The 24,941-nt window shown below is 42.9% G+C and overlaps 2 protein-coding genes across 2 annotated transcripts; both read right to left on the reverse strand.

Moving 5' to 3' along the window:
• LOC115463556 (perilipin-2-like) overlaps positions 1–24,941 on the reverse strand; it is a 198,836-nt gene that overhangs the window by 122,095 nt on the left and 51,800 nt on the right.
• On the reverse strand, positions 13,471–24,870 carry LOC115463557 (perilipin-2-like). Of its 2 annotated transcripts, none has more exons than XM_030194198.1 (7): positions 24,673–24,870; positions 21,999–22,039; positions 21,726–21,921; positions 19,351–19,433; positions 17,034–17,319; positions 16,535–16,710; positions 13,471–14,540 (listed from the first exon to the last, which is right to left on the reverse strand). In XM_030194198.1, exons 2-7 carry the CDS (start codon positions 22,026–22,028, stop codon positions 14,190–14,192), a joined length of 1,122 nt encoding a protein of 373 aa, XP_030050058.1. In that variant the 5' UTR covers positions 22,029–22,039; positions 24,673–24,870; the 3' UTR covers positions 13,471–14,189. The 2 variants fall into 2 exon arrangements, with proteins under 2 accessions (XP_030050058.1, XP_030050059.1); XM_030194199.1 differs by lacking the exon at positions 24,673–24,870 and adding an exon at positions 24,051–24,215.

A 24,941-nucleotide genomic window follows, 5' to 3' on the forward strand; every position in this document is an offset into this window, starting at 1 on the left:
TTATATTCGTGCAGAGATTTTTTTTTTTCTCCTGGTAAAGGGCCACAAAACAGACATCATGTTATGAAAATCAGGTGCTCAACATTCAAATTATTTATTTATGGCAGTTACATCCCACATTAGGTTGAAACCAGGGAGCATTTCAAATTTATTTTTCCCTGTGCCTACATCAAAAGAGAAAGATGGGAACTTGCACCATTTGTTTTATGAAATGCAGTGGTATATTATAAAAGTGCACTTATTACTGTTTATTACTACTATCTAAAAGAAATCAAACATATAAACGGCGAGTGACCGTACTCACTCGCAAATGCGCAGTAGAGACCTCTGCCCCGCCCCCACGTCAATACGTGATGACGGGGGGCGGAGCACAGAGGGTCTGTACTGCGCATTGCTGAGGGAGGGACACCGCCGTCTAACGCTCCCCCCACCCGAGTCGCCGCCGCCACCCACCTTCTACCCGGTCGGGCCCTCGCTCCACTATTGAAACAGCGAGGGTCCGGGAACGCAGCACTGAGCTCTGCTGAGCTGCCGACATCGCCCTTCCTTCTTCTCTGCCTCTGTCCCGCCCTCGACGACGTTACGTCACACGAGGGCAGGACAGGCAGAGAAGAAGAACGAAGGCCGACGTCGGCAGCTCAGCAGAGCTCAGTGCTGCGTTCCCGGACCCTCGCTGTTTCAATAGCGGAGCGAGGGCCCGGCCGGGTGGAAGATGGGTGGTGACGGCTCGGTGGGGGGGCGCGAACTCGGAGGGGGAGGGGCAGCGGCGAACTCGGCGGTGGGGGCGGGCCTTTCAACCCCCCCTTCCTATAATAGCCCGTTTTTACGGGCTCAAAGTCTAGTATATTATAATGAGGGCAGGGCTTCCTTCATGCAGAAGTCCAGTGTCAGTCTAAATGTGCCAACATTTTCCAGTTCTGTGATACATATTTTTTTCTTCTTCAAGTCAGTTTTCAGCAGCATTGTCTCGGTTATTACCCAAATGTGAACACAATTATAATGTTAATTAATAAGCCTTGAATGTTACTGAATTCTATTATTCTCTCACTGTATTTCCAGTTTTGGCACAGTATAAGTCATCACAACATAGAAGAAAACCAATGGACTGCATTAGGGACTTAGAGCCCATTTAGTTATGTTTAAACAAATGAGAGATCTGCATGAATGAAAATATTTATTTTATATTATTTTGACTTATGAAAACCACTTGTCCCTGAAACATGCTCTAAACAGAATAATCCATTTGTACAAAAGAGATGAGGTGAAGATGTGATTCTATGTGCCCCAATGAAAGAGTAGTTTTAATTTTACTTCCAATCTTTATAACACCAGGCTTCACAAGGCAGATTACAACAACAAAGCAGCCCCTCCTTACCTCTCATCTCCCCTTACGTTCCTACCCGTAACCTCCGCTCTCAAGACAAATCCCTCCTTTCAGTACCCTTCTCCACCACCGCCAACTCCAGGCTCCGCCCTTTCTGCCTCACCTCACCCCATGCTTGGAATAAACTCCCTGAGCCCATACGCCAGGCCCCCTCCCTGCCCATCTTCAAATCCTTGCTCAAAGCCCACCTCTTCAATGTTGCCTTCGGCACCTAACCACTACACCCCTATTCAGGAAATCTAGACTGCCCCAACTTGACATTTCGTCCTTTAGATTGTAAGCTCCTTTGAGCAGGGACTGTCCTTCTTTGTCAAACTGTACAGCGCTGCGTAACCCTAGTAGCGCTCTAGAAATGTTAAGTAGTAGTAAGATAAACCCATCAGTAAACAGAATATCCTCACTGAAATTTGGACATGTATTCTGCAGAAAAAATAGCACAAAATACAGCCTTTATTAGTGCTGTTTCCACCAGCTACAATAATGTTTGAAGCTGTTTTAGTGATATTCAGTATTGATTTCATGATATTTTTATTTATTTTATTTTTGTTACATTTGTACCCTACACTTTCCCACTCATGGCAGGCTCAATGCGGCTTATATATTGTATACAGGTACTTATTTGTACCTGGGGCAATGGAGGGTTAAGTGACTTGCCCAGAGTCACAAGGAGCTGCCTGTGCCTGAAGTGAGAATTGAACTAAGTTCCCCAGGACCAAAATCCACCACCCTAACCACTAGGCCACTCATATCTACATATGGGATGCTTTCAAATAAAAAGCTGTCAAATAAGTAAAAGTAAAAAAAAATCTTTTGCCCTCCACCTTTTAAGGCACTAGCTATCCAAATGGAACAGCTTTTGACTTTTTATAGATGGACTGCTCATAGCTTTTGCAATTGTTTTGGGTATACTTGTAACTCCGCCTACTGCCAGCAAGCTACACCTACTGGCTTCAATCCATATAATGGGCTAGATAGCCTCGTACCATCTCCTGTTCTCAATCTAACCTCCTTGGCTACTTCTATGTAGGGTAGACTAGTTATTGTGGAAGTAAGGAATAGTTTCTTATTGCTTAGCTGTTTGTGCTGCTATTATATCACTGTTAAGAGTGGATAAAAATAGATAGTTTTGATTCGACTGGGATTTGTGGATTGATTATAGGATAGATCCTATTTATTTATTGCTTGCATTTGTATCCCACATTTTTCCACCGTATGGCAGGTTCAATGTGGCTTACATATTGCTAAAAAGGTGGTTACAAAATTTAGATTTGTAGAAGTCTAGTACAGAATACAGAAGTACAATAAATGCTTAGGTTGATATATTAGCATAGTGTGAGAGAGGTTAATATTATTGTTTTCCATTTCTGAACTTTTCATGATGTATGGTGGTATGGGATTTGGCAGATCCAGGGGGGAAAGACTTCTTGAAAAGATGTGTTTTCAGTTTTTTTTCTGAATTGTTAACTGTTTGTTACGCTGTTCCTTGCCTGTACTACTTATTCACGATAGGTGCAAGAGTCTGCCACCGGTTGCTTGTTTGGCTCTGGCATTACTACCGAGACGAAGAAGCCTTTTGTAGAAGGATGCTGTCACAATGGGTGGTAGATTAACTAATGCACCTGCACGTGCTGTAGTGATTCCTCAATTGCTCTACACCCAAACCCCCTCTTATAGGTCCAGTTGCGTCTCACTTGCTTCTCCACAATTACACATGGAGGCACATTACCACTGATAAATTGGGAAGGACACATAAAATGTGCATTTGTCCAGTGGATTTAATCCTATAATGTGGTCCTGATGTACTGAAAGGTTTCTCCTTTCAGGCTACTATTAGCACTACCTACAGACTTGAAAACAATCAACGAAATAACTATCTTTCGCAAATCTCTGAAGACATACCTCTTTAACAAAGCCTACAATGAGATCCAATAACCTCACCAACCCAATCAGTTATGAAAGCCCACCCTCTACAACTACCCTAATCACTCCCTTCCTTCTTCTATCCTCCCTTACTTATACTATGCACAATTCTACTGTATCTGATATCCTGATATGACAATGTTAACATAATAATGTAAGCCACATTGAGCCTGCAAATAGGTGGGAAAATGTGGGATACAAATACAATTAAATAAATAAATTTCACTGCAAAACGTTGCAAAGCAGGGCATATACGTCAGAATAAGGCACCACCCCCTGCAGCATTAACAACATACCTTTTTCTCCCTAATAGCATTCTGCCACGGCACCAACAGTAATAAGAACTGTCAGTAAAACCGGCCTGTGGCGCCCCACAGTAAGAGAAAGTGCAAGTCAGAGGGGGCGAGACTCAGAAAGCCTTACAGAGCACTTGGTGTTGCACTAGACAGGATGCCTTACCATAAGGAAGATACTGGGCCACATGGGGTGGTGGAGAAAGGGGAGATGCTGGATTTGGGAGAAGAGATGAAGGGAGAGAGAAAAGTAGAAGGGGATTGAGGCTAGTAGATGCTGGGGATGAGAGAAAGGGTTGATGTAGGCAGATACTGGGGATGGGAAAAGGGAGCAGAAAGATGCTAGGGCTGGGGTTAGTTTTGAGGAGGCTAATTTTGTGAAAAGAGTTTGATGTTCTGTCAGTTTAGACTAGGATGGCTAACTCAGCAGTACCCCAAATGGAGGACAAAAATGTGCATACAAACACATTTTCATAGAAGCAACATTTAATCAAACTCAGGTCTTTCTTGTAAGCCACTTGATAATACTAAACCAAGACAGTCCAAACCCTCTTTTTGCTTAGAATTGCCATATATGCTAGCAGGTTTATGTTAATGTAGCTATGTATTCATCTATATCTTAACCCTGTCTCTGTGGTTCTCTGTCTTAGCTATGGTACAGATAGTTCACTAGCCTCGTTCTCAGTGTCTCTGCTAAAGGCCCACAGCTTAGATATAGAGGCACAGCTGATCCCTAATATATCTATCCCATACTCAGTCCCACAATGATTCACAGCCTCAATTATCCCAGATGCATGACACAAGAGCCAGCACACAGTTCAAATGCATTATCAAGGGAAGACAGGGAATGCTATAAACAACCAGAACACATCCACAATGCACCCTTTTAGATGGCAAAGCTAGATTTTACAAGGCAGATGCATTGATCACACAGTAAAAGTTATATGTCTAGGTTAACAGGTAGAATATTTAGCACAGCACTGTTTACAGATGTGACTACAAAGTCCTAGGCCCTCACATTTTGAGTGATGCATGGGGAGCCTTCAAATAGGCCTTGTTATATGAGTACCAACATTACCATGCCTAAGCAAAGCACATGCCCTACCAGCATAGACAGCAAACACACTGATAGCTAATTTATTGGTGGTTCTTGCAAATAAGATGCCAGGGTGTGTCTTCCATGCCCCCCCCCCCCCTTACCCCCAAGGTAAATGCTAGCCCATATGAAAAGTGTAGCTGCTTTTCCTTTGTATAATCAGTGGGGGAGATCATGACAAGTAGACAGGTATTCATATACGAGATGAGAGGGGACCACCCGAAACAAACATGAACCTACATGTTACCTTCAGTGTACCTAACCATGCTAGGCAAATAGCTGTGGAAGCAGCCATTAGATTGTGCAGAACAAGGTGTAGCTCCTTTACCTCTGTGTGCTGGGCCATCTATTAGTGCTCACACCAAGAAGCCATAACAGCTCCACCTTATTTGTAGGGTGAGCAAATGTTTGTGTCATATTACCCTGTGGCTAGCAGATGCCCAGAATATTGTTTTTGCTATCCTGATTACCAAATTACTCCCTAGTGACACGGGAGAGCCACAGTGTTTATGCCTGATCTGTAAATAAGATCCCCAGGCCAAACTATATAAGAGACATTCATATGTATATGCAAATTTATTAAGTGTGTTTTGCATTAGCAAAAGATTCAAGTGAGCACCACTACATTCATCATATCTCTATGCACATGTACCATTCTACTGGCACACTGCTTTGCTAACGAGTCTTGCAAGGATTGCTGACACCCAAACCTTGACAATTGGCTAACAGCGGTAGTGTGGATTCTCCATCAGAGATCTTCCCCTGTCAACAATCATGGAAATGTGAGCGAACTGTGAGGCTCAAACAAATACACAGGTCCTAATCATACCAAACATTTAACCTCCCCCCCCCCCCCCCCCCCCCCCCCCACACACATCTTATTTACTGTGCTAGTGGTTGGTGGGTTGCTAATGCCCACACATGCTATTCACTTTAAATAGGCTGTGTCTGCATGCTGCATTGCGTAGTAAACAGGGAGTAAGGTTGCTATGACAGCACCACTGGCTCCATAAACAGTTCTAGGGGATTCTCCAGACTGTTGAATGGTCAGCTTTACCACATAAATAGGCCTGACCTATATTTGCATGCCATGGAGCCATTTGAACCAGGTCTCAAATCAGTAACACCCAAGATGCCTCAGGCAGTGGCATAGCCAGACCTGACATTTTGGGTTGGCCCAGAGCTAATATGGATGGACACTGTGTATATAGATGAGTAGTGTTTCTTGGGATACTACTAAATAATGCTTTAGAATGCACTTGATGATGGATTTCTAAGTAGTCTGCCCAACTGCTGCATAAACCACATTCATACTTAATGGGGAAAAGAATCAATATTTTTAAATATAGTTACATTATGCTATATCAAACTTGGCCAGACGTGTACTATAACGGCAAACATCTCAAAGCACATGACAGGATCCTGCAATATAATTACAGCAATGATGTATAACAATGTATTCAAATTCTGGTAGCACCTCAATAATAGCAACAAAATCCTTTTACTGCCAGGTACTTTGTGAAGTGACAGTAAATCCTGCAAAGAGGCTTCTCAGATCCTATGTTGAAAGTCTTAACAGCAATTCCAATAACAGTACCTTTACAAAGGTACCCGTGAGTATACAAAACAGCACTATGCATCCCATTGGCAAAGCCAGACAAGTCAGTCTCGGAGATCCTCACATGAAAGACATGCCAGCAGAATCTTTCAGCTACTTAGTCACATGCAGAACACAGACCCTTATCAATTACAGCATAGGGCCAAAAATTAGAAATTAAATTGTCCCAACCTCCTCCTGGCTTCCAGGTGTGTGGGGAGGAAACACTTCTGCCCATCTCTTGCTCTAGGACCATTTCTTACTCTAAAGCAGCATTGAAAATGGCAGTGAAGCTGTCAGAACGTAAGTGTCTTCAGTACTATCAAATGTATCCCGCCTGGTCCCATTATTTTGTCTAGAGTCATAGGGGCCAACTTGTCAAAATTATTGGGGGTGCTAGGCCCAGTGGAAATAACCCTTCCCTGAACACATACAAGGAATTTTTTTCAATATTGGGGGTGCTCAAGCACCCACAGCATTGGCTCCTATGTCTACAGTTAGTGTAACTAGCTCCTAACAGTCTTCTGATAATGGAGGTCTAGCTCATTTCCATTCTTGAGTGTTTTTGGAGACCTACTCCTAGCTCTCCCTCTGAGCACAAAACAGAAATTTAAGCAATTCTGTTTTGTCTTCCACTATTATATATTCTTCCCCTCATGTCAACAATGCCACTGTTCTTCAGTTGCATTAAAGATGGCAGGATTCTCTCCTTCACCACCCCCATTTTACTGTATTGGTTATTTCTCTTCCATTTGCACTTTTGTTTTCCTATTTTACCAGCTTCTTAGCTTTTCTAGTTATTTGCCTTCCTCTTTCTGTAATTTAAGATGACTAACATTGTCATCTACTTCTTTCAAGAACCATAGCACCCACCGCTTCCTCACTTCCCTAACAAGGGAAGTTTGCTGCCTATATCAGCTCAGATTGCCCGTTTTTCTGCTTCAGGAAAAATAACTTAGGATGGAACCTCAGTTTTGGAGAATCATCCCCATAGGTGTTAATATTGAGCCACCCCAGCTGGATGCCAGATGATCACCCACTGTAACAATCAGAAAGTCCTCATTTGTAAGCACCAGGTTCAGTAGGTTTCCCTCACCTGATTCCATTATTAGTTGCCAGACCAGTTTTCCCTATAGAGATTTCAATCTCCCTACTTCTATAGCAGGGGTTTTTAAGCTTTTGTTCCTATACCCCTTTAGCTGATCGATGAAAGGCTCACACACCCTTCCTAAACCACATGTCCGCTAGTGACTGACAGCTACATTTCATTAAGGGAGGGGGGGGGGTCTTTTACTAAAGCTTAGCTTGAGGTTTCTGCAGCAGGGCCCATAGGAATAAAAATGGGCCCTGCTGCAGATAACTCGAGCTAAGCTTTAGTAAAAGACCCCCTCACTTAGCTGCTAACATAATAGCAAAGGTACAGTAGTACAGTTTTACTGTCAACTGTCCTAACTGCATTTATCAAGACAATAATTAAGACCCTTCTCTGCATCCTATTTAATCCCAAACACCACTTGTTAAGAACCCCTGTTCTGATACTGTAGCAGGAATCTCCCACTTATTCAGCATATTGGAATCACCTTATTATCAAGCTTAGCTGAAATTGGGTGGCGGGGGGAAGAGGGGTTGGTGGTTGAGAGGCTAGGATGGGGGAGGGCAGACTTATACGGGGTCTGTGCCAGAGCCGGTGATGGGAGGCGGGACTGGTGGTTGGGAGGCGGGAAATACTGCTGCACAGACTTATACGGTCTGTGCCCTGAAAAAGACAGGTACAAATCAAGGTAAGGTATACACATACGAGTTTATCGTGGGCAGACTAGATGGACCGTGCAGGTCTTTTTCTGCCATCATCTACTATGTTACTATGTAATACAAGTGTTAACCTATTAATTTCTGCTTGTGACTTCCTCCTCCTCTTTCTGGGCTAGCCAGTGCCTCATTCGTGGGTTAAGTTCTGCTAATTCTGTAGGTAACAGTACCACACTTCCCTTTCCTCCTGAGATCTTAACCAGTGTAACTATATCACAGTCTTTGCTGTGGACACCAGATCAGTCTCTTCCAACAGCTCCTACAGCTTTGTTTCCCCATAATACTAATGTCCACAGTTTTTCAGATGTTGCCTCTGTTGATTGAGGCATCAAATTTTACTTAGCTGGGGGGCTTTATTCACCCACCCACTTAGGCGGTGTGTTGGGAAGGGCTCAAGTTCAGCATGAGCACAGACTGAACAGGTTCCAAAGAGAAGAGGATGACACACTACTTCACATGTAAGGAGAACAGAATTTTTATTCAAAGCACCAAACTTGACCCGACACAGGTCTGTGTTTCTGCCGCCTGTATCAGGAATCTGAAACAATTGATATACACACAAAAAAAAACAACAACTTTAAAACATGACTAATAAAACATATGCTAAACAACCAGACATAATTGGCCATTTTATTTTTTTAACTGCCTCTATATTTAACTGTTTTTTTGCCATCCATATTGATATTTTTATAAGTGCTACCACCAAGGCTTTTTTTGCATCTTTATATATTACTAGTAAAAAAGGCCCGTTTCTGTTTGAAAGGAAACGGGCGCTAGCAATGGTTTATTTTTGTTTGTTTGTTTTTGGTAACTACAGAGTTGTTAGAAAAGTATTATAATGTCTTCATATTCTTCTCCTTCCAGCAAGCCCTTGCAGGAGTACGGGGGTGGGCAGTGAATCAAAGTGTATATGTGTGTGAGAGTGTGGGTGTGACAGAGAGACTAATTGTGTGTGTGTGTTTGAGTGTGTGTCACAGTGACACACAGAGAGTGGAAAAGTGTGAGTTTGTGTGTGAGAGAGAGAGAGTCTGTGTGTGACACTGAGGTACAGTGTGCCATAGTATGTGTGTATGTGTGTGCATGACCCCCTAATACTGTCAGAAGTGCAGGTACCCCCACCCTTTGTGTTTTAAGTTCTGGGACCATAGCAGCGAGCAGTGAGTCTGAGTGTATGTGTGAGTGTGTGTGAGAGAGTGTGTGTGACAGTGAGACACAGAGAGTGAAAGACTGGTTGCAAGTGAGAGAGAGCGGTTGTGTGTGTGTGACCCCTTTCTTCTGTCCGAGGTGCAGGGTCGTTTCCCCCCCCCCCCGTGTTTGGTTTTTCAGTTCCTTTTCCTAATCCAGCAATTGTGTGTGTGTTTGAAAGAGTGTGTGTCACAGTCAGACACAGAGAGTGAAAGAGTGTATGTGAGACAGAGATTGTGTCTGTGTGTGACACTGTGCTACAGTGTGCCAGAGTATGTGTCTGTGTGTGTTCATGACTCCCTCATTCCTTCGAAAGTGCAGGTACCCGCACCCTTTGTGTCTGAAGTTCTGTGACCAGAGGGGCAGGACTGAGACATAGTGTATGTGTGAGACATGGTGTGTGTGACAGTGAGAAACAGAGATTTGTAGAGTGGTTGTGTGTGAGAGAGAGCGTGAGTGTGTGTCTCCATATCCTTCCTTTAAGCTGTTGCAGGACCACAGGGGTGGGCATTGAAACAGTGTATGCCTGTGTGAGAATGTGGGTGTGACAGTGAGACAGAGTGTGTGTGTGTGTGTTCGAGAGAGTGTGTGTCACAGTGACACAGAGAGTGAAAGACTGTGTGTATGTGTGCATGGCCCCCTCCTTCTGTGTGAAGTGCAGTCCCCCCCCCCCCTTTCTGTTAGTTTTCCCCCCTTCCCTCCTGTGAGTGGCAATGTAAGGGTGCCCCCCCCCCCATGTTTCTGTTTTGAATTCTTTCTTTTATCCAGGGATTGTGCTCTCTTTACCATGCCCTCCATCTGCATAATTTTTCCTCTCCCCTTCCCTCCCATTCTGTTCTCTCACCCCCTCTCCATGTGTTTGTCTGTCTCCCCTTCAAGTTTCATGCCCCCTCCCTGAAAGTTTCTGCCCCCTTAATTGTACCTATTGGTTTACACGTTGCACTGCTGTCTGCAGGATCGGTGTCTGTGAACCTCATCCAGCTTGCCCTGTTGTTAGTGCTGCAGCATCAGGGCGGTTCAGGGCGGCTGTGAACCTCGTCCAGAGAAGACTGCAGTTGGTTTTATCTTCTTGCTTTGCTTTTTGTGAAGTCCCCTGTTGAGGCGGCTGGAGGCTGTTTCTTCACCTTTTTTTTTTTTTTTGTTTTGTTAGTGTGGGTCCCGAAGGCTGCTGGAGGCTGTTTCTTCACGGGGGGGGGGGGGTTTTTTTTTTTTTTGGTTAGTGTGTATCCCGAAGACTGCTGGAGGCTGTCTGTTCACTTTTTTTGTTTGTTGGTGCGGGTTCGGATGGCAGTTCGGATCGGCAGGTTATGCAGGATAGCACTGTCAGGGCAGTGGTATTCTCCTCAGCTGGCCGGCAGTCTCGTGCTGTGCGAGCCGTAGGTCCGCCCCTTCTTTTGTTTGAGTTGTTTGATAGGTGCATGGCGCGTGATTGCATTCCGTTGCGTGGCAACGGCGACTGACGCCTTCGCCTCAGACGCTCCTCCCTTGTTGTATTCCTATTGGTGTGACGCTCATCCGTGTGTGTTGCAGCTGTGACGCTCGTTCAGATCATGGCGGCGCACAGATGTACTGTGCTTAAAAGTGGTTACAGAGCTTCGAACATACGAACTTTTGAAGCCTCAGAGTGTGGTTCAGAACGTTCATGGTGCTTTTTATGTCCAGTTGGGGCGTGGCGTAGGTCGCAGATGGGGCGTGGCTGAGGGCGGTGGTGAGTAGTCCGAATAGCCAGGAGGACTACAGCAGTTCAGGACTTCACTGCCACAGTTGGAGGGAGCTTCAGAACATTCACGGTGGGATTTATTTATATAGATTAATGTTTGTGCCATAAGGGTCATGCCAACACTGGTGTTTTTTGTGCCTTTTTGCCTGACTGCAGTGTGATCTCTTGTGACAGTTGTAAGTTTATATAATCTTTTTTAAGGGACTGGTTGTTTATTTTTAAATGTGGCACTTCTAATATTTGTTTAGAAAGTTTGCTAGTACAACTTCATTGCTTTCCCCAGTGTTCGGCGGGGTTTGTTTACTGGCCGTGTTTTTATACTATTAAAGTATATCTGGTTTTAATATGTAACCAATTTTTAATCTGGATTTAAGTATAACTGGCTTTGAATATGCATTTTTATGGCAGTTTGTGTTTTAGCATATCTGTTTTATTGTAGCCATATTTTCTTAGTGAATGGGTACTTTAACATTTTTCTACAATTGAATGGTTTTTTTTAAAATTCAGAATTAGTCTTTATAATCTCCTGTTTTATAGGAGACATGAGACTGTTCTCAATTTGCCTGCACTATAGCAGGCCTCTCTCATAGCTGCATACAAGAGCTTTGTTATTCATTTTTTTAATTAATCTGAATATACCCATTGTTTTGTGATTGCTAGTTTGTTTTGCTACATATACTAGTAAGTTTGCCTTTCTTTGTAAAGCCAGCATCAGTGCAATTATGGTTATTTAATTAATTTTTGTATTCTTATATTAGCTTTTATGCTATTTTTCCTGTCTGGATGTTTCTCATATGTTTTATTAGTCATGTTTTAAAGTTGTTGTTTATAATTTTTGTGTATATCAATTGTTTCAGACCCTTGATGCAGGTGGTGTTTTCTGCTGAAACATGGACCTGTGTCAGGTCAAGTTTGGTGCTTTGAATAAAGGATTCTGTTCTCCTTACACATGTGAAGTGAAGTGTCATCCTCTACTCTTTGGAACTTCTGACCTTCATAGAGGCATTCTCCCATTCTGCTTTAGAACTGAGCCATTACCCAAAAGACAGACATTTGGAAGTTAGATCTGCTAGTTGAATATGAGCACGTACTCACACACCTTGATTTGCTGTAGGCCCAGGGGCAAGGGGGACATAAAAGCAGAGATCCAGTAAAGTTTTTCTGGCAGCTACCTTCTACTGGCCCAGTACTTCCCCTTACCCCCACCCCGTCCCCAAAATCAGCTGCTCCAACTGGCGTCAGATGATTCTAGACACCTGTACCTTTGTTATCAGGCAAACTAACCCCATTATCACATGGAGAAACAAAGTAGTTCCGATTTTAGGCATTTGTTAAAGAAAGGCAATTTTGGAATACAAGCTGTCATTCAAGAGTTGATGCTAGGAATAGGGCAGGACAAGAGGAATAGATGTGGGTTAATGGATAATTTTGTGAAGTTTGGTGAATTTTTTTTTTTTTTTTTGGGGGGGGGGGGGGAGAATGGGAGAAGTATAAGAAGCAGGATGCTGTAAAGAAGCCAAAACCTGTACAGGGAAGTGGTAGGACAAGAGGGCTACATGTAGAGTTTGGGTGGAAAGTAAATGGAATTTGTGAAGTATAAAGAGGCAGAATGCTGTGAAGGAAAAAAAAAAAAAAAAAAAAAAAGAGGGTAATGAATAAGGTTGGCAGGAAGTAGGCAGCTTAAGATGGATGAAGGTAGAGAGAGGTGGAGAGAGACAAGGCCAGGAAAAGGAGATATGCAGGTAGCATAGGACTAGAGAAGTTAGATGGAGTCAGGAATGAAGTCTAGCTACAAGTAGAAGAGGCAGAAGAAATGGGATCTTGAAGGGAGGAAGACAGGGATAAATGAAGAAAAACTAACATATCCTGGGGGGGGGGGGGGGGGGGGGGGGGAGGGAAGGATAAAACCCCAGCAAGCGATAGAGCAAGAACCCAAAAATTGTAAGAGTCCAAATTTTAGGGAATGAGATGAGGATTTTGCTCTGTACAGTAGCATGTGCTCACTTGTTCTGCTTCTTTGTCCGGTCTCCCACTCCCCCCCCCCCCCCCTTTCATATTTTGGTAAGGTAGATTATCTTCATTCTACCTATATATATCACACTTCAGCACATCTAAGTTTATGTAGCTTTCACTCAGGCTTAAAAAAAAAAAAGTTGCCTTCCAAAGGGAGGGCAAATTAAGGCTTACACTAAATACTCAAATCACTGGCTTCAGCCATTTTAACATGCATTTAGAATGGGGTATCTTGTTTAGATGTGCTCTAAATGGAGCCAACTGGTGTACTTGCCCATCCCGTTTTTATACTAGCCTTATATAAAAGGTCATCCAATGATCCAGCTTCTGCAACTCAGAATGAGTTTGGTACTTAATGAAAGCTTAAATTTTCTTAAGTGCAGCAAACTAGGGCTTCAATTCAGAAAATGAAACAAGGTTATGCAGTTCTTGTACAAGATAGTCTATTAAACTACATGTTACCAGGCACAAAGGTTAGATGCAACCAAGACATTAACCAACTGAAAATAGTTGTGTTCTTACACAGGTGAGGTTTACTAAACAAAAAACTGAACCATACTTTGCTGATGAAGTATTTATTTATTGCCAAGACCATTCATATGACAAAAAAGAAAATTCAAATACTAGACCGGTTTCTGCCACTGTTCTTGAGTTTTGAAGTCTACTACAAAGAACCTAAGTTTGCTAAATTGACAAATAAAAGTAGAGCTTCTAAATATAAGTGACAGAAGATGTTATATTGAAATGGCAGCCTTCCTTGGCTTATAAATCCAGCTGTTATACAAACACATTAAAAGACTACACCAACCCTGTAGTCTGAAAGCTGATAAAGAGTAAACTCAAACTTTAAGGGCTCAGTACAAACAAGGAACAAGCCACTTTCTGGGTGATGTTTTCAACTTATATAGCATTTTAGTTTCAGGATTATATGGGCTTATACAGAGTTTAACAAGGTAGTAATTATAAAGGCACTGCCACTAAACACCACAAGATATAGAATTTACAAAGGTATGTAACACTGCTTCTACTATCATCATCCTTCCCATGTGCTTCTTGGTGTGTTTTGAACACATGGCCATTTCTGAAGCTTAGCAGAACAGTGAAGTTAATGTCACTTATCTAACAGTCTGGCTAAATAAGCAGACTAGCTTGTGCTCTCTTCAGGCTCAGTCCTACTGGCTCCCTTCCTCATCCCCTTTCTTTTCATGTTCTGCTTGCAGCAGCTGGGGGTAGAAAGAACCCACCAGCCACCTGAGTGGTGTGTTGTTCACAAGATAATCCATCACCTCATCCAGAGAGGCCTTCATTTTCTTCAGCTGTCCTTTGCTGTGGACGAGGAGCTGGTCAGACACATCTCTGAAGGGGATGTTCTGGTAGATGTTCCCAGCCATACTTTGAACAGTGTGGGCCTGGTCCTGGATATTTTGGGGTAAGCCTTGGATGTGTGATACTAGGGTGAGGCAAGTGGTATGAAGCTGGTGAACCAGGCCCTGGGAAATAACTAGGGTGCATGAATCAATGTGCTGAAATGGAAGAATTAGATGTTAAAGGAACTGGTAATGCAGACAGCCATTTGCAGGTATGCAATGCTCATGATCCTACCCCCACCCCCAAAAAGAAAAAAAAAAAAAAAAAGATCAAACATGGCACCTCTTGAAACACCATTCCATTTTACTAAGAGTTCAGCTGGTGTTCCACTTGAATAATATTCCCTGGGGACAGGTATTTCACACAGTTGTAGACCAACATTAAGATTCCACAATGGCACCCTGACAAGATAGCCCCAAATGTCCAAGTACAGTTAAATTATAAGATACAGCTTTGGTTAACTAAGCCACATCTAGAAGAAAATAAAATTCCCCAAGCTGCATGATATACAAATTTGCCAAACCCAGTGCCACAGTAGTGGCCACAGCTGTACTATGAATACATAAAAACTTTTCTATGAAAAAAAAGAATTCTTAACCCAGCTCTACAATCAAAGAGAAGAAAAACTGATAGGATGTTTTGATGCTTTTACCTAAAGAATTAGTTCTTGCAGTGCGCTAATATGATCTCACAACAGCAGCAGCATAGGTAAAAGCAGTCAGCTGTGGGCCCTTGTCAGTAGCTTTTGTTGGCTATGTTTAGGCCGACTTGGTGGGGCTTTAACCCATACTTTCCACAACACCTGGGAGTGAGGCAACCAGTTCAAGGGCTATAATCCAGTTGTGTTTAACACTTCCACAATGAACATACATGAGATCTACTGGCAGCAGTACATGCAAATCACTCATTGTGGAAACTTTGAAATTCCAAAGTGGCCCTTGAGGACTGTTTGCCCATCCATGGTCTAGCCCAAGAGTCTTATATTTGGCAGGGCCTGCTATGCTAAACTACTTTTACATATAGTACAGCTCAGGGCCGGTGCTTGGGTCTCTGGCACCCCCCCCCCCAATCTCCTCTCCCTCTCCACACCTCAGCCCAGTGCCTTAAAAAGGTAAAACGGTTTTTTAAAAAAAAAAATTTGAAAAATTTCCCATATGTAGATATAAATATCATGAAATAATAAAATTGAAATCATTAAAACTGCCTTAAAACATTGTAGCTGGTGGAAACCGCACTAAAAGGCTGTATTTTTTGCTTTTTCTACACAGTTCTATATGGCCAAATTTCAGTGAAGATATCCTGTTTACTGATAGATTACAACAGTTAAAATGAACCTGCCTTGGGAAGCCTGGTGATATAAAGATTGGAAGTAAAATTAAAAAAAAAAAATTCTTCTTGCACTGGGGCACATGGAATCACATCTTCATCTCAGCTCTTTTGTACAAATGGATTATTCTGTTTTGAGCGTGTTTCAGGGACAAGTGGTTTTCATAATTTCATGAAAATCTCATTTTTTAACATAACTAAAATGAGCTTTAAGCCCCTAATGGAGTCCATTGGTTTTATTTCATCCTTTTAATGACTTACTGTGCCAACCCCCCCCCCCCCCCCCGACTTATACTATGCTAAAACCTGCCCCCCTCCCCCCACAGTGATGCTGCCATCCTCTCCAGCGTACTAGTCCTACCTTGTCGCCTACCCTGGTGGTGTAGTGGCCTCTGTGGCAGGAAAGTATCCCACTCTACCAACACAACTATGCTTTCTCAAAATGGCTGATGAGACTGCCTCTGGAAGCCTCGGCAGACACTTAAAATACGGCTGGTTCGTCCACTAGGAGAGCGCCGAGACGGAGTAGCTCAAGATGAATTACATTCATGTACACTGGGTACAGGTAGCTTGTGGGCTAAGAGCATCTCCTTGCCAGTGGTACACTCCAGATTGCTATCATACTGCTCTCACCAATACTAGCTCTTGCTAGTAGGAAGTGGGCATGACCCGAGCTCATGAAATGCAACCCTAGGCAACCGTAAAAACTATATTTACTAGAGAGGTACTAAATCATACAGTCAGCACCAAAGGCTTCCACTCCATACGCAGCCTGCTCTGGGTAAGAACACTGAAGATAAGAATTCGTTTTATATGAACTTACCAGGTTAATTGTAGTGTTGAGCTGGGAAGCTGCATACTGGCTCCTGATTTTGGCATATTTGACCCAGGACAAGGCCTGCTTATAAGCTCGCCTGCGTATCTTTGAAGACAATGACCCCAGTCTGACACAGTAGCTCAGACGCTGTGTTTCAGCTTCAAATCCAGTAACTTGTTTGGCTAAAAATGAATGACAGTCTGAAATGCTTAGTTGCTAAGCTATGGTCTTTATATCACTTATAGAACATAGGTCTGAAAGTTTCCTGAATTATACTTAACATTGCACAGTAGCAACAATATTTCATTGCTGATCTGGAAGCCTCCTTTGTATGCTTAGCGATATATACTGTTTTGAAGTCTCAAAGTGCTTCAAAGAGGGGAAATGGGCCTTTAACATGCAATTTAGAGTGGGAGGATAGAACAAAGCAGAAGATAGCTATTGAGTGGGGGGGGGGGGGGGGGGGGGAAGCAGTTTCAGGCTTACAGTCTGGTTGTTTCCTTACCTGCTTCCTCTTCAGTCAGTGGAAGATAGTGATCCACAAGAGCCTCGGACTTGGTCAGTGCTGCATCTACTCCAGTGCTCACCATCTGCACAATATGGCTGCCCAGTACAGTGTTAATGCTGTCATTAACAGCTGCCTTGGTCATTTCCATGCTCCCCTGCACAGCTCCCCTTGTCTTATCCAGCGCTCCAGTGATTGTATTGGCAATGATAGCCTTGGCACCAGTTACAGTTCCTTCTACAGCTTCTTTTGCACCAACCACCATGTCTGTGGCATCAGCAAAAACCTAGAAAATATTGACAAGTTACAAAAAAAGAAATTCTAAATTCTCCAAATAGTTTCTTTAATCCTGTTCTGTGACACTGTACCCTCAGTGGTCCTTGAAATCCATGAAGTATCCACTTTGTCTAGTAGATTGGAGGGTGTATGCATCTTCAGATTCTATAAATGGCAACTAAAGTTCAGTGTGCAAATCAGCTCATGTACCTGATTTGCATACAGAATGGATGTTAACCAATTATTGGTACCAATTAGGTTTACATGCATAACTCACTAAACGTATTCTATAAAGTGGTGTGTAAATCAGACTGTACAATCTTAAAAGGGGCATTGCCATGGTAGGGGTGGATCATGGACATTCTGAAAGTTAACATGGTTATGAATATGCCTGATCCATATCTAACATGGGCATTTACACTGGCATAAATGACTGCACTTAAATTAGGCGTGGAACAGCTACATGTGGGTTTTTTTTATGCCATTTATAGAATCTAGCCTATAGTAGCTACTGTAATTAGAACTTGCTGGGAGAGGTCAATCGGGACACATTTAAGCCTCGAGGTATGCAAGGCACTGTTCCCCAAAGGCATATCATTTTAAGTAGCCACTCAGCCTACTATTTCATTGACTAGAACACTTGTACCTGATCCCTGAAAAAGTTTACTTCAATCATGCCTCAGCAGGGCAGTTCACCTCTTTCGTAGAAGGGGGATCAGTGGTGTAACTGTTTGAAAACCAGGCTGGTTTTGGTGGCCAATAAGCTGATTGAGAGATCACATACTAATTTTATTCTAGAAACTTGGATCTAAGCTGTAATCCTTGGCCACCTTTAAATCTAGACTGAAAGCCCACATACTAATTTTATTCTAGAAACTTGGATCTAAGCTGTAATCCTTGGCCACCTTTAAATCTAGACTGAAAGCCCACCTCTTTAACATTGCTTTTGACTCGTAACCACTCGCCTCCACCTACCCTCCTCTCTTCCTTCCCGTTCACATTGATTTGATTACTTCATTTTTTTTTGTCTATTAGATTGTAAGCTCTTTGAGCAGGGACTGTCTTTCTTCTATGTTTGTGCAGCGCTGCGTACGCCTTGTAGCGCTATAGAAATGCTAAATAGTAGTAGTAATTTGAGCTCAGTTTTGTGGATCTCCCTCTGGTTTGACACCCCCCACCCCTCTTGTAAATAGAATTTTTAGGAAGAGTTCTGAATAAGCTTAACCCATTAGTACCCAATGTTCCCATATGGGAACAAATCAATTTGTTCACATATGACATATGGAAACATTGGGCACTAATGGGTTAAACTGCTAATTAAAAAGTGCAGAGTAATATGCTGGAGCAGTGCTCCGTCGGTCTGCTCTGAAACTTAAAAGGATCCCCCGGTCAGATAGACTTCATGGTCCTTATTTATAGTCATTCTAGAGCAGTACAGGATTGAGGGGGGGGGGGGGTTGAATTGCAGACTGCCTCTGCTTGTATGAGAAGGGGCAGGCAAGGGATATGTATGTGGAGTGGCCTAGTGGTTAGGGTGGTGGACTCTGATCCTGGGAAACAGTTCGATTCCCCACTTCAGGCACAGCTCCTTGTGACTCTGGGCAAGTCACTTAAACCCTCCATTGCCCCAGGTACAAATAAGTACCTGTATCTGTAAGCTGCATTGAGCCTGCTATGAGTGGGAAAGCGCGGGGTACAAATATAACTAAAATAAATAAAATATAAAGGGAGAAAGCAGCCACAGACTAAGGATGGTCAGGCTGGTACCAGTAGACAATCACACCAAGAACATGTTTGGTGCTAGTACCTGCTGTTAACTAGGACACATGTTCTTGCAGTCTCACTGTTTTGGGATCTTAGTATATAGAAACACACAGAGCATTTTAATATGAAGACTTCTGTCATTTAGGATAAGGATAAAGGAAAATAGGTATAAACAGCAGTGGATCTGCACAGGAAATTTCTCCAGATGAAGATAGGCTTAGGTCAATTGCCAAATTATTCTAGCCTACATAATGTCATTTGTGCCCCAGCAGCTCACCTTATCAGTTGGTTGGTAGAGGATGGGCAGTTTCTCTTCAATTTTGTCCAGCCCAATGCAGGCATAATTATTGGCAAGAGCAACTGAAAACAAAAATCAAGTTGAGTCATGAATATTCAATGCAGACCAAGGTAAGTAATGTACAATTTCCCTACACCATTATAGAATGCTATACAAGTGTTGTCTCACTTTAAGAGCATTTGTCTTTATGAAATATGAACTTATAGATGAAAAAAAGTGGGTAAAAGGTCAGGAAATGCTTTGACACAGCTAGGTTACCCAAAGAAAAAAAGTCAAAAGCTCATGACTCAGTAAGCAAAGCTAGAAAGCACTTGACAGACATGTCTCATGCTTGCAAGCCTGTGTACAGTTCTACTTGCTTAGTTTCAGGGAACACCATGGAGCATATAAAAAGCCTTCCACCACCAAGGAATGTAGCCAAGGCTCAACTGCTAAGTCAGTGCTAGAGGAATTTTAGTAGTTTAAAAGGTTTTCATAAGATTTTTCCACAGCATCATTGACATCTGAATTACCAGCTTAGTGTTAAAAGTTCTGTCTTCTTAGCTGTTTACATCACTCACCACTTGAGGGCAGTGTTCTAGTAATTAGAGCAGCAAGCTGGAAGCAGGTTCAAACCCAAACCTGCCCAACCACCACTGATATCGGGAGAGTCATCAGACCTGCAGACACTAAAGACACACTGTATAGCTCTTTAGTGTTAAAACAGCTACCACTGCATACACTAAGTTATTACAGATATCAAAACAAAATAGAAGTCCCAAGGATCCTGAAGACTAGAAGATACACATTTTTAGAGCCCTACTAGGATCTAATTGTACTGTTTAGCTAAATGTTTACAGGAGAATTAAAGGTGACAAAGCTGGAAGGTGATGTGGAAAACAGCCAGTGGTGTGCTGGAGCAGGCTCTCACAGGCTCGCAATAGCCGGTTGTTACGTTTTTAAGACTTTTGGGAGCCAGTTGTTAAAGTAGGGCCCTCCATGGCTACTTTAACAACTGGCTCCCAACATGTGGGCTTGGGCCCCCTGCTGAATTATCTTTTACTTTGCTGGTAGGGATGCTGAGCCCTTCCAGCCAAGTAAATAGACTACTGCTGCTCCCTGCTCCTTGTTTCCAGCTCTGGGCAGCAGGCTGAGACTTCTCGAGCATGTGAGAGAAGTTCCAGCATGCTGCTAAGAGCAAGAAATTGGGAGTGGTGGCAGTCCATTTATTGGCTACCAGCAAAGGTATGCCTAGGGTGCCCGCGTGAAGGGAGGGAGGAGAGAGAGGCAAGTGTTGCTCCCACCCCACCCCACCCCTGGCCCTTCCAACTGCAGAGCTGGGCACGTCCGGAGAAAGCCTGTTAAAAATTTACCAGCACACCCCTGAAAACAGCCATTTTTACATGGAAAAATGTTTCTCTCGAAAGATGGAGAATGTTTTTACCAACCATCCACACATGCTAAAGAGGAATCCTGCAATCCAGCACTAAATATACCCACTTCCACAGTTAAAATGTTATTTTCTTTAAACTCCAAAATTGGTTCAAAGGTTTTGATGCCTATCAGAACTGAGCCCTACTCATGTTAAAAAGACGTGTTCTGCCTTCAACTGCAAAGGCAGGTTACCCATTTATATGTATATATTGGGCATGACTTGTAACCAGGTTAATCCCTGTGCCACTGAATAGACTAGGACTACAAATCTGCCCCTGTATTTTTAATAGACTCTTCCTAAGCACATGTCCTAGTTTCCCATGTCTTATAGGGCTCACCTTATTAACTAGCTCCACCCCTCCACAGCAAGGGGAATCTGTCTGCAGCATGGTTCTCTATGAAGTATAACTAAGCACTGTACCTTGCTGATGAGCCTTTCAAAACCTTATCAAGTTTTTCATCTGTTTAAAAGTATTTATTCGTTTATTTTATTACATTTGTATCCCACATGTTCCCACCTATTTGCAGGCTCAATGTGGCTTACATAGTATCGTAAAGGAGTTCGCCAACTCCAGTAGAGAACAAATGCAAAGTGATGTTGTGGTAGGGTAAGGTTCATGTGTTACAGACACATTAGGGAATCGTAGAGAAGAAGAGTTATGTTACATCCATTACGAGTCCATCTACTCTCTCAGCTGGGTACTGAGATTTCCTGGTCCCTCTTGCATACAGAGTGAGAACATGCTCCAATTTGCTGGACAGAGTCTTGTTCAACATTTCAGAACTGCAAGTCATTTTCTTTTGATTTTGCATTAAAGAAGGTTCTGGTTCAAGAGTTGAGACTTTACAGTAATGTTCTATACTCTGGTTTAACCAACAGTCAAGCTTAGTGTTTGCTAACAGCACTTTTGCAAGGACTGTAAAAAGACGACTCCACTTACTCTGTGGCTCCAGTTTCTGGATTATGGGCTTTGCACTTGTGAGGGCTGCAGAAGTAATGCTCTTCATCCTCTTCTCTGCCACCTCACAGGCAGACTTCAGGTATGGATGGTTCTCTTTTGTGCTAGTATAAGCAGACATCACCATGGCACAGGTAGAGCTCACCAGTGGCAAGTTAGCCACCCTCACCACCACATTCTGTCAAGACAAAACAGAATTAGAAACACAGCCATAAGGAGAACCACAGCAAAAGTGTAAACCAACTTTACTCATACCTGCAGTGGTTCAGCTGCTACCAAAGCCATCTTTGTAAAGCCTTAAAGAAAGCAAAGAGTTTGTTAGAATACCCTTTTATTTCCACAGGTCCCGGAATGAGACCGTCTCCAGAGCAAGGGTGGTGAGCACAGCGAAGGGCGACGAAAATGATAGTGGGGATGGGACGACTTTCCTACGAAGAGAGGCTGAGAAGGCTAGGGCTTTTCAGCTTGGAGAAGAGACGGCTGAGGGGAGATATGATAGAAGTGTATAAAATAATGAGTGGAATGGATCGGGTGGATGTGAAGCGACTGTTCACGCTATCCAAAAATACTAGGACTAGAGGGCATGAGTTGAAGCTACAGTGTGGTAAATTTAAAACGAATCGGAGAAAATTTTTCTTCACCCAACGTGTAATTAGACTCTGGAATTCGTTGCCGGAGAACGTGGTACGGGCGGTTAGCTTGACGGAGTTTAAAAAGGGGTTAGATAGATTCCTAAAGAACAAGTCCATAGACCGCTATTAAATGGACTTGGAAAAATTCCGCATTTTTAGGTATAACTTGTCTGGAATGTTTTTACGTTTGGGGAGCGTGCCAGGTGCCCTTGACCTGGATTGGCCACTGTCGGTGACAGGATGCTGGGCTAGATGGACCTTTGGTCTTTCCCAGTATGGCACTACTTATGTACTTATGAGCATCCTAGGTGAATCCTCAGTCCTAAAACTTCACTACTTAATGGTCAGGAATCCTGTTAAGTTGGGGAGGAAAAAAAAAACAAAGCTAACGCATAGGTGTACAAGTCCTATTTTGGCCTGCTCCTGTAGGGCCTCAGCATCTACAATCTCTCAGCAAGGCAGCACGCTCCACTTGACTCTGGTCTGGATCCCCAGAGATATCAGTATGATCTTTAGCAATTAATTGAAGCCAGCCTGCGTCCAGCCAGATCAAAAATACAGGTCTGCAAGGTTTCAAGTTGAGCTTGGCCTACCTGTTGATGAGATAGTTCACACATACAGGGTAAAGGCATATGCAGTCAGGGGTCACTGCTTCCCTCTGGGCCTCCTTAACCTAGCTATGCTCCAAGCTATATCTTCCTAGCTCTGCCCCTCCCATGTCACTTCCCTCCTGGGCAGGAATGCAAGATTTAAGTGGCTCTGCCACTGTAAGGAAGTATCATTAAGGCAGAGTGGTAGCTTACCATAAGACTCCCTCACAGGGTTTATAGGTTTGCTTTGGCTACAACTGCCCTTCTTCCAAAGGAAAGCTGCTGCTCTAGGCTACCACCTAGTCTTGCCTAATTAGTTTCCCCATATTAGCCAAGTAATGTTCCAAATTGTTCCAACTACTCTACTGCAATCCCACTTCTTAAGGCAGAATCTCCACCCTCCTGCATTTTTCATGTACTTCCTGGATCCTGAACACGTCTACATGTAACTTACCTAGGCTAAGAATATCCTTGTCAGCCCTAGTTGAAGGCAACAACTAAAAGCACAGATTGCTAGTAATAAGCAGTAACAGCAGGCAGGGGTAGGGGGGGGGGAGAATGAGGACAGTGACACTAGATTTATGAAACCCAGGAAATTACTGTAGTAAATGCTCTGGGGTGTTGTACTGTTGTAGTGTTCTGGGCACACTATCTTGAACTCTACACAACTTGTGGTGCGACTAGGCCAAAGTCACAAGTGGCATGACTACAGTAGAAAAATTAAAATACATCTTTAGTCATAAGTTAAATTTTAATTTAAATGCAGCCCTAAAAAAAATTTAGTCACAAAATACAGGATACAAGCTGAAGAGTTACAAATTAAAGAATCTAAAACAGAATGCAAAATAGCTGTAAACAACCTTACAGTTTTCACAGCCTACATCAGAAAGAAGCCTAGAAGCTATTAAGATAAAAGGATAGCCTGAGATAGTTAAGAAAGAACCAAAACTACTGGAGATCAGCGGGAGAAGATAGCTTACAGGTAACTGAACTGTTGAGCATTCTGGCCCAATAGATTTAAAATGAAAAATCCCATTAAAGGTTTTTTTTTTTTTTAGAGGAGAGGTTAAAAACATTACAGTCACCTGTACTACTAGTTCATGCCACACAGCAACAAAAAGGTGTAATACATCCAACTACTTGAAGTTATTCAGAGCTGAAACCCAGGATGTCACTGGCCAGTGCCCATTATATAAGCAGATACTGCAGCAGCACCACAGACACAAGGCAAGCCAGGCAGCAAACCTGGTTAGTGCTGCTCCCTGAAAAAGCAAGTTTGCTAGTGAGAAGACAGTTACAAGTCTAGAGCATCATTCAAGGCAGAAGTTACAACTCTCCAAATGTTCTAAAGGGCAAAGCCAACAAAAAAATAAAAGTCATAATCATAAGCTAGTTGGAAGAGCAACTTTAAGCTTTCTTTAATCCTTACTTAGGTAGAAGACAGAGAGAAGCACTCCATAACCACATTCTGCCACACAAAATATCAGAAGTTATTTTTAAGACATGCTTATACAGAAACTCTAGTTTCAAAGTAACCTAAAAACAATCTCCCTCTTCCCAGCACTACATTCCTTAACTAAAAACCACAACACCCTTACAAAGACTTGTAAACTAAACTACCCTACACTGACAGAAAACAGCAAATTTAGAAAAACTCAATCCACCCTGACTCAGACTAGGAAACCCGGTACAAGATCATCAACTCACCACTGAAGACTAGCACTGCGCTACAACGGTGAATCCTGTCCACCACTAATTATAAAGAAAATGAGGAGGTGGATGGACCGTGGATGGCAACCACTGAGAAAGGGGCGGGGCGCCACAGACTCCACCAAGGAGGCTGGTTGGACTCAAGGACGTTAGATTGAGTACCTCCTTGCTTACACTTCTCCACTCAAGAAGGTCTATTAAACCTCCTTGGACTCCACTAATGATTCACTCCAAGGAGCTTTCAATCAGCGGTGCTCCCACCCCCA

This window comes from Microcaecilia unicolor, chromosome 2 (genome assembly GCF_901765095.1).
Source record: "Microcaecilia unicolor chromosome 2, aMicUni1.1, whole genome shotgun sequence".
Lineage (NCBI taxonomy): Eukaryota > Metazoa > Chordata > Amphibia > Gymnophiona > Siphonopidae > Microcaecilia > Microcaecilia unicolor.

Excerpts from the sequence above, each read along its gene's own strand:
- LOC115463557 (XM_030194198.1), bottom strand. The coding sequence starts at position 22,028 with ATGGCTTTGGTAGCAGCTGAACCACTGCAG. Across the intron at positions 21,922-21,998 it reads TAGCAGCTGAACCACTGCAG|AATGTGGTGGTGAGGGTGGC; the intron begins GTATGAGTAAAG and ends TTGTCTTGACAG. Across the intron at positions 19,434-21,725 it reads CCAGAAACTGGAGCCACAGA|TTGCTCTTGCCAATAATTAT; the intron begins GTAAGTGGAGTC and ends TTTTGTTTTCAG.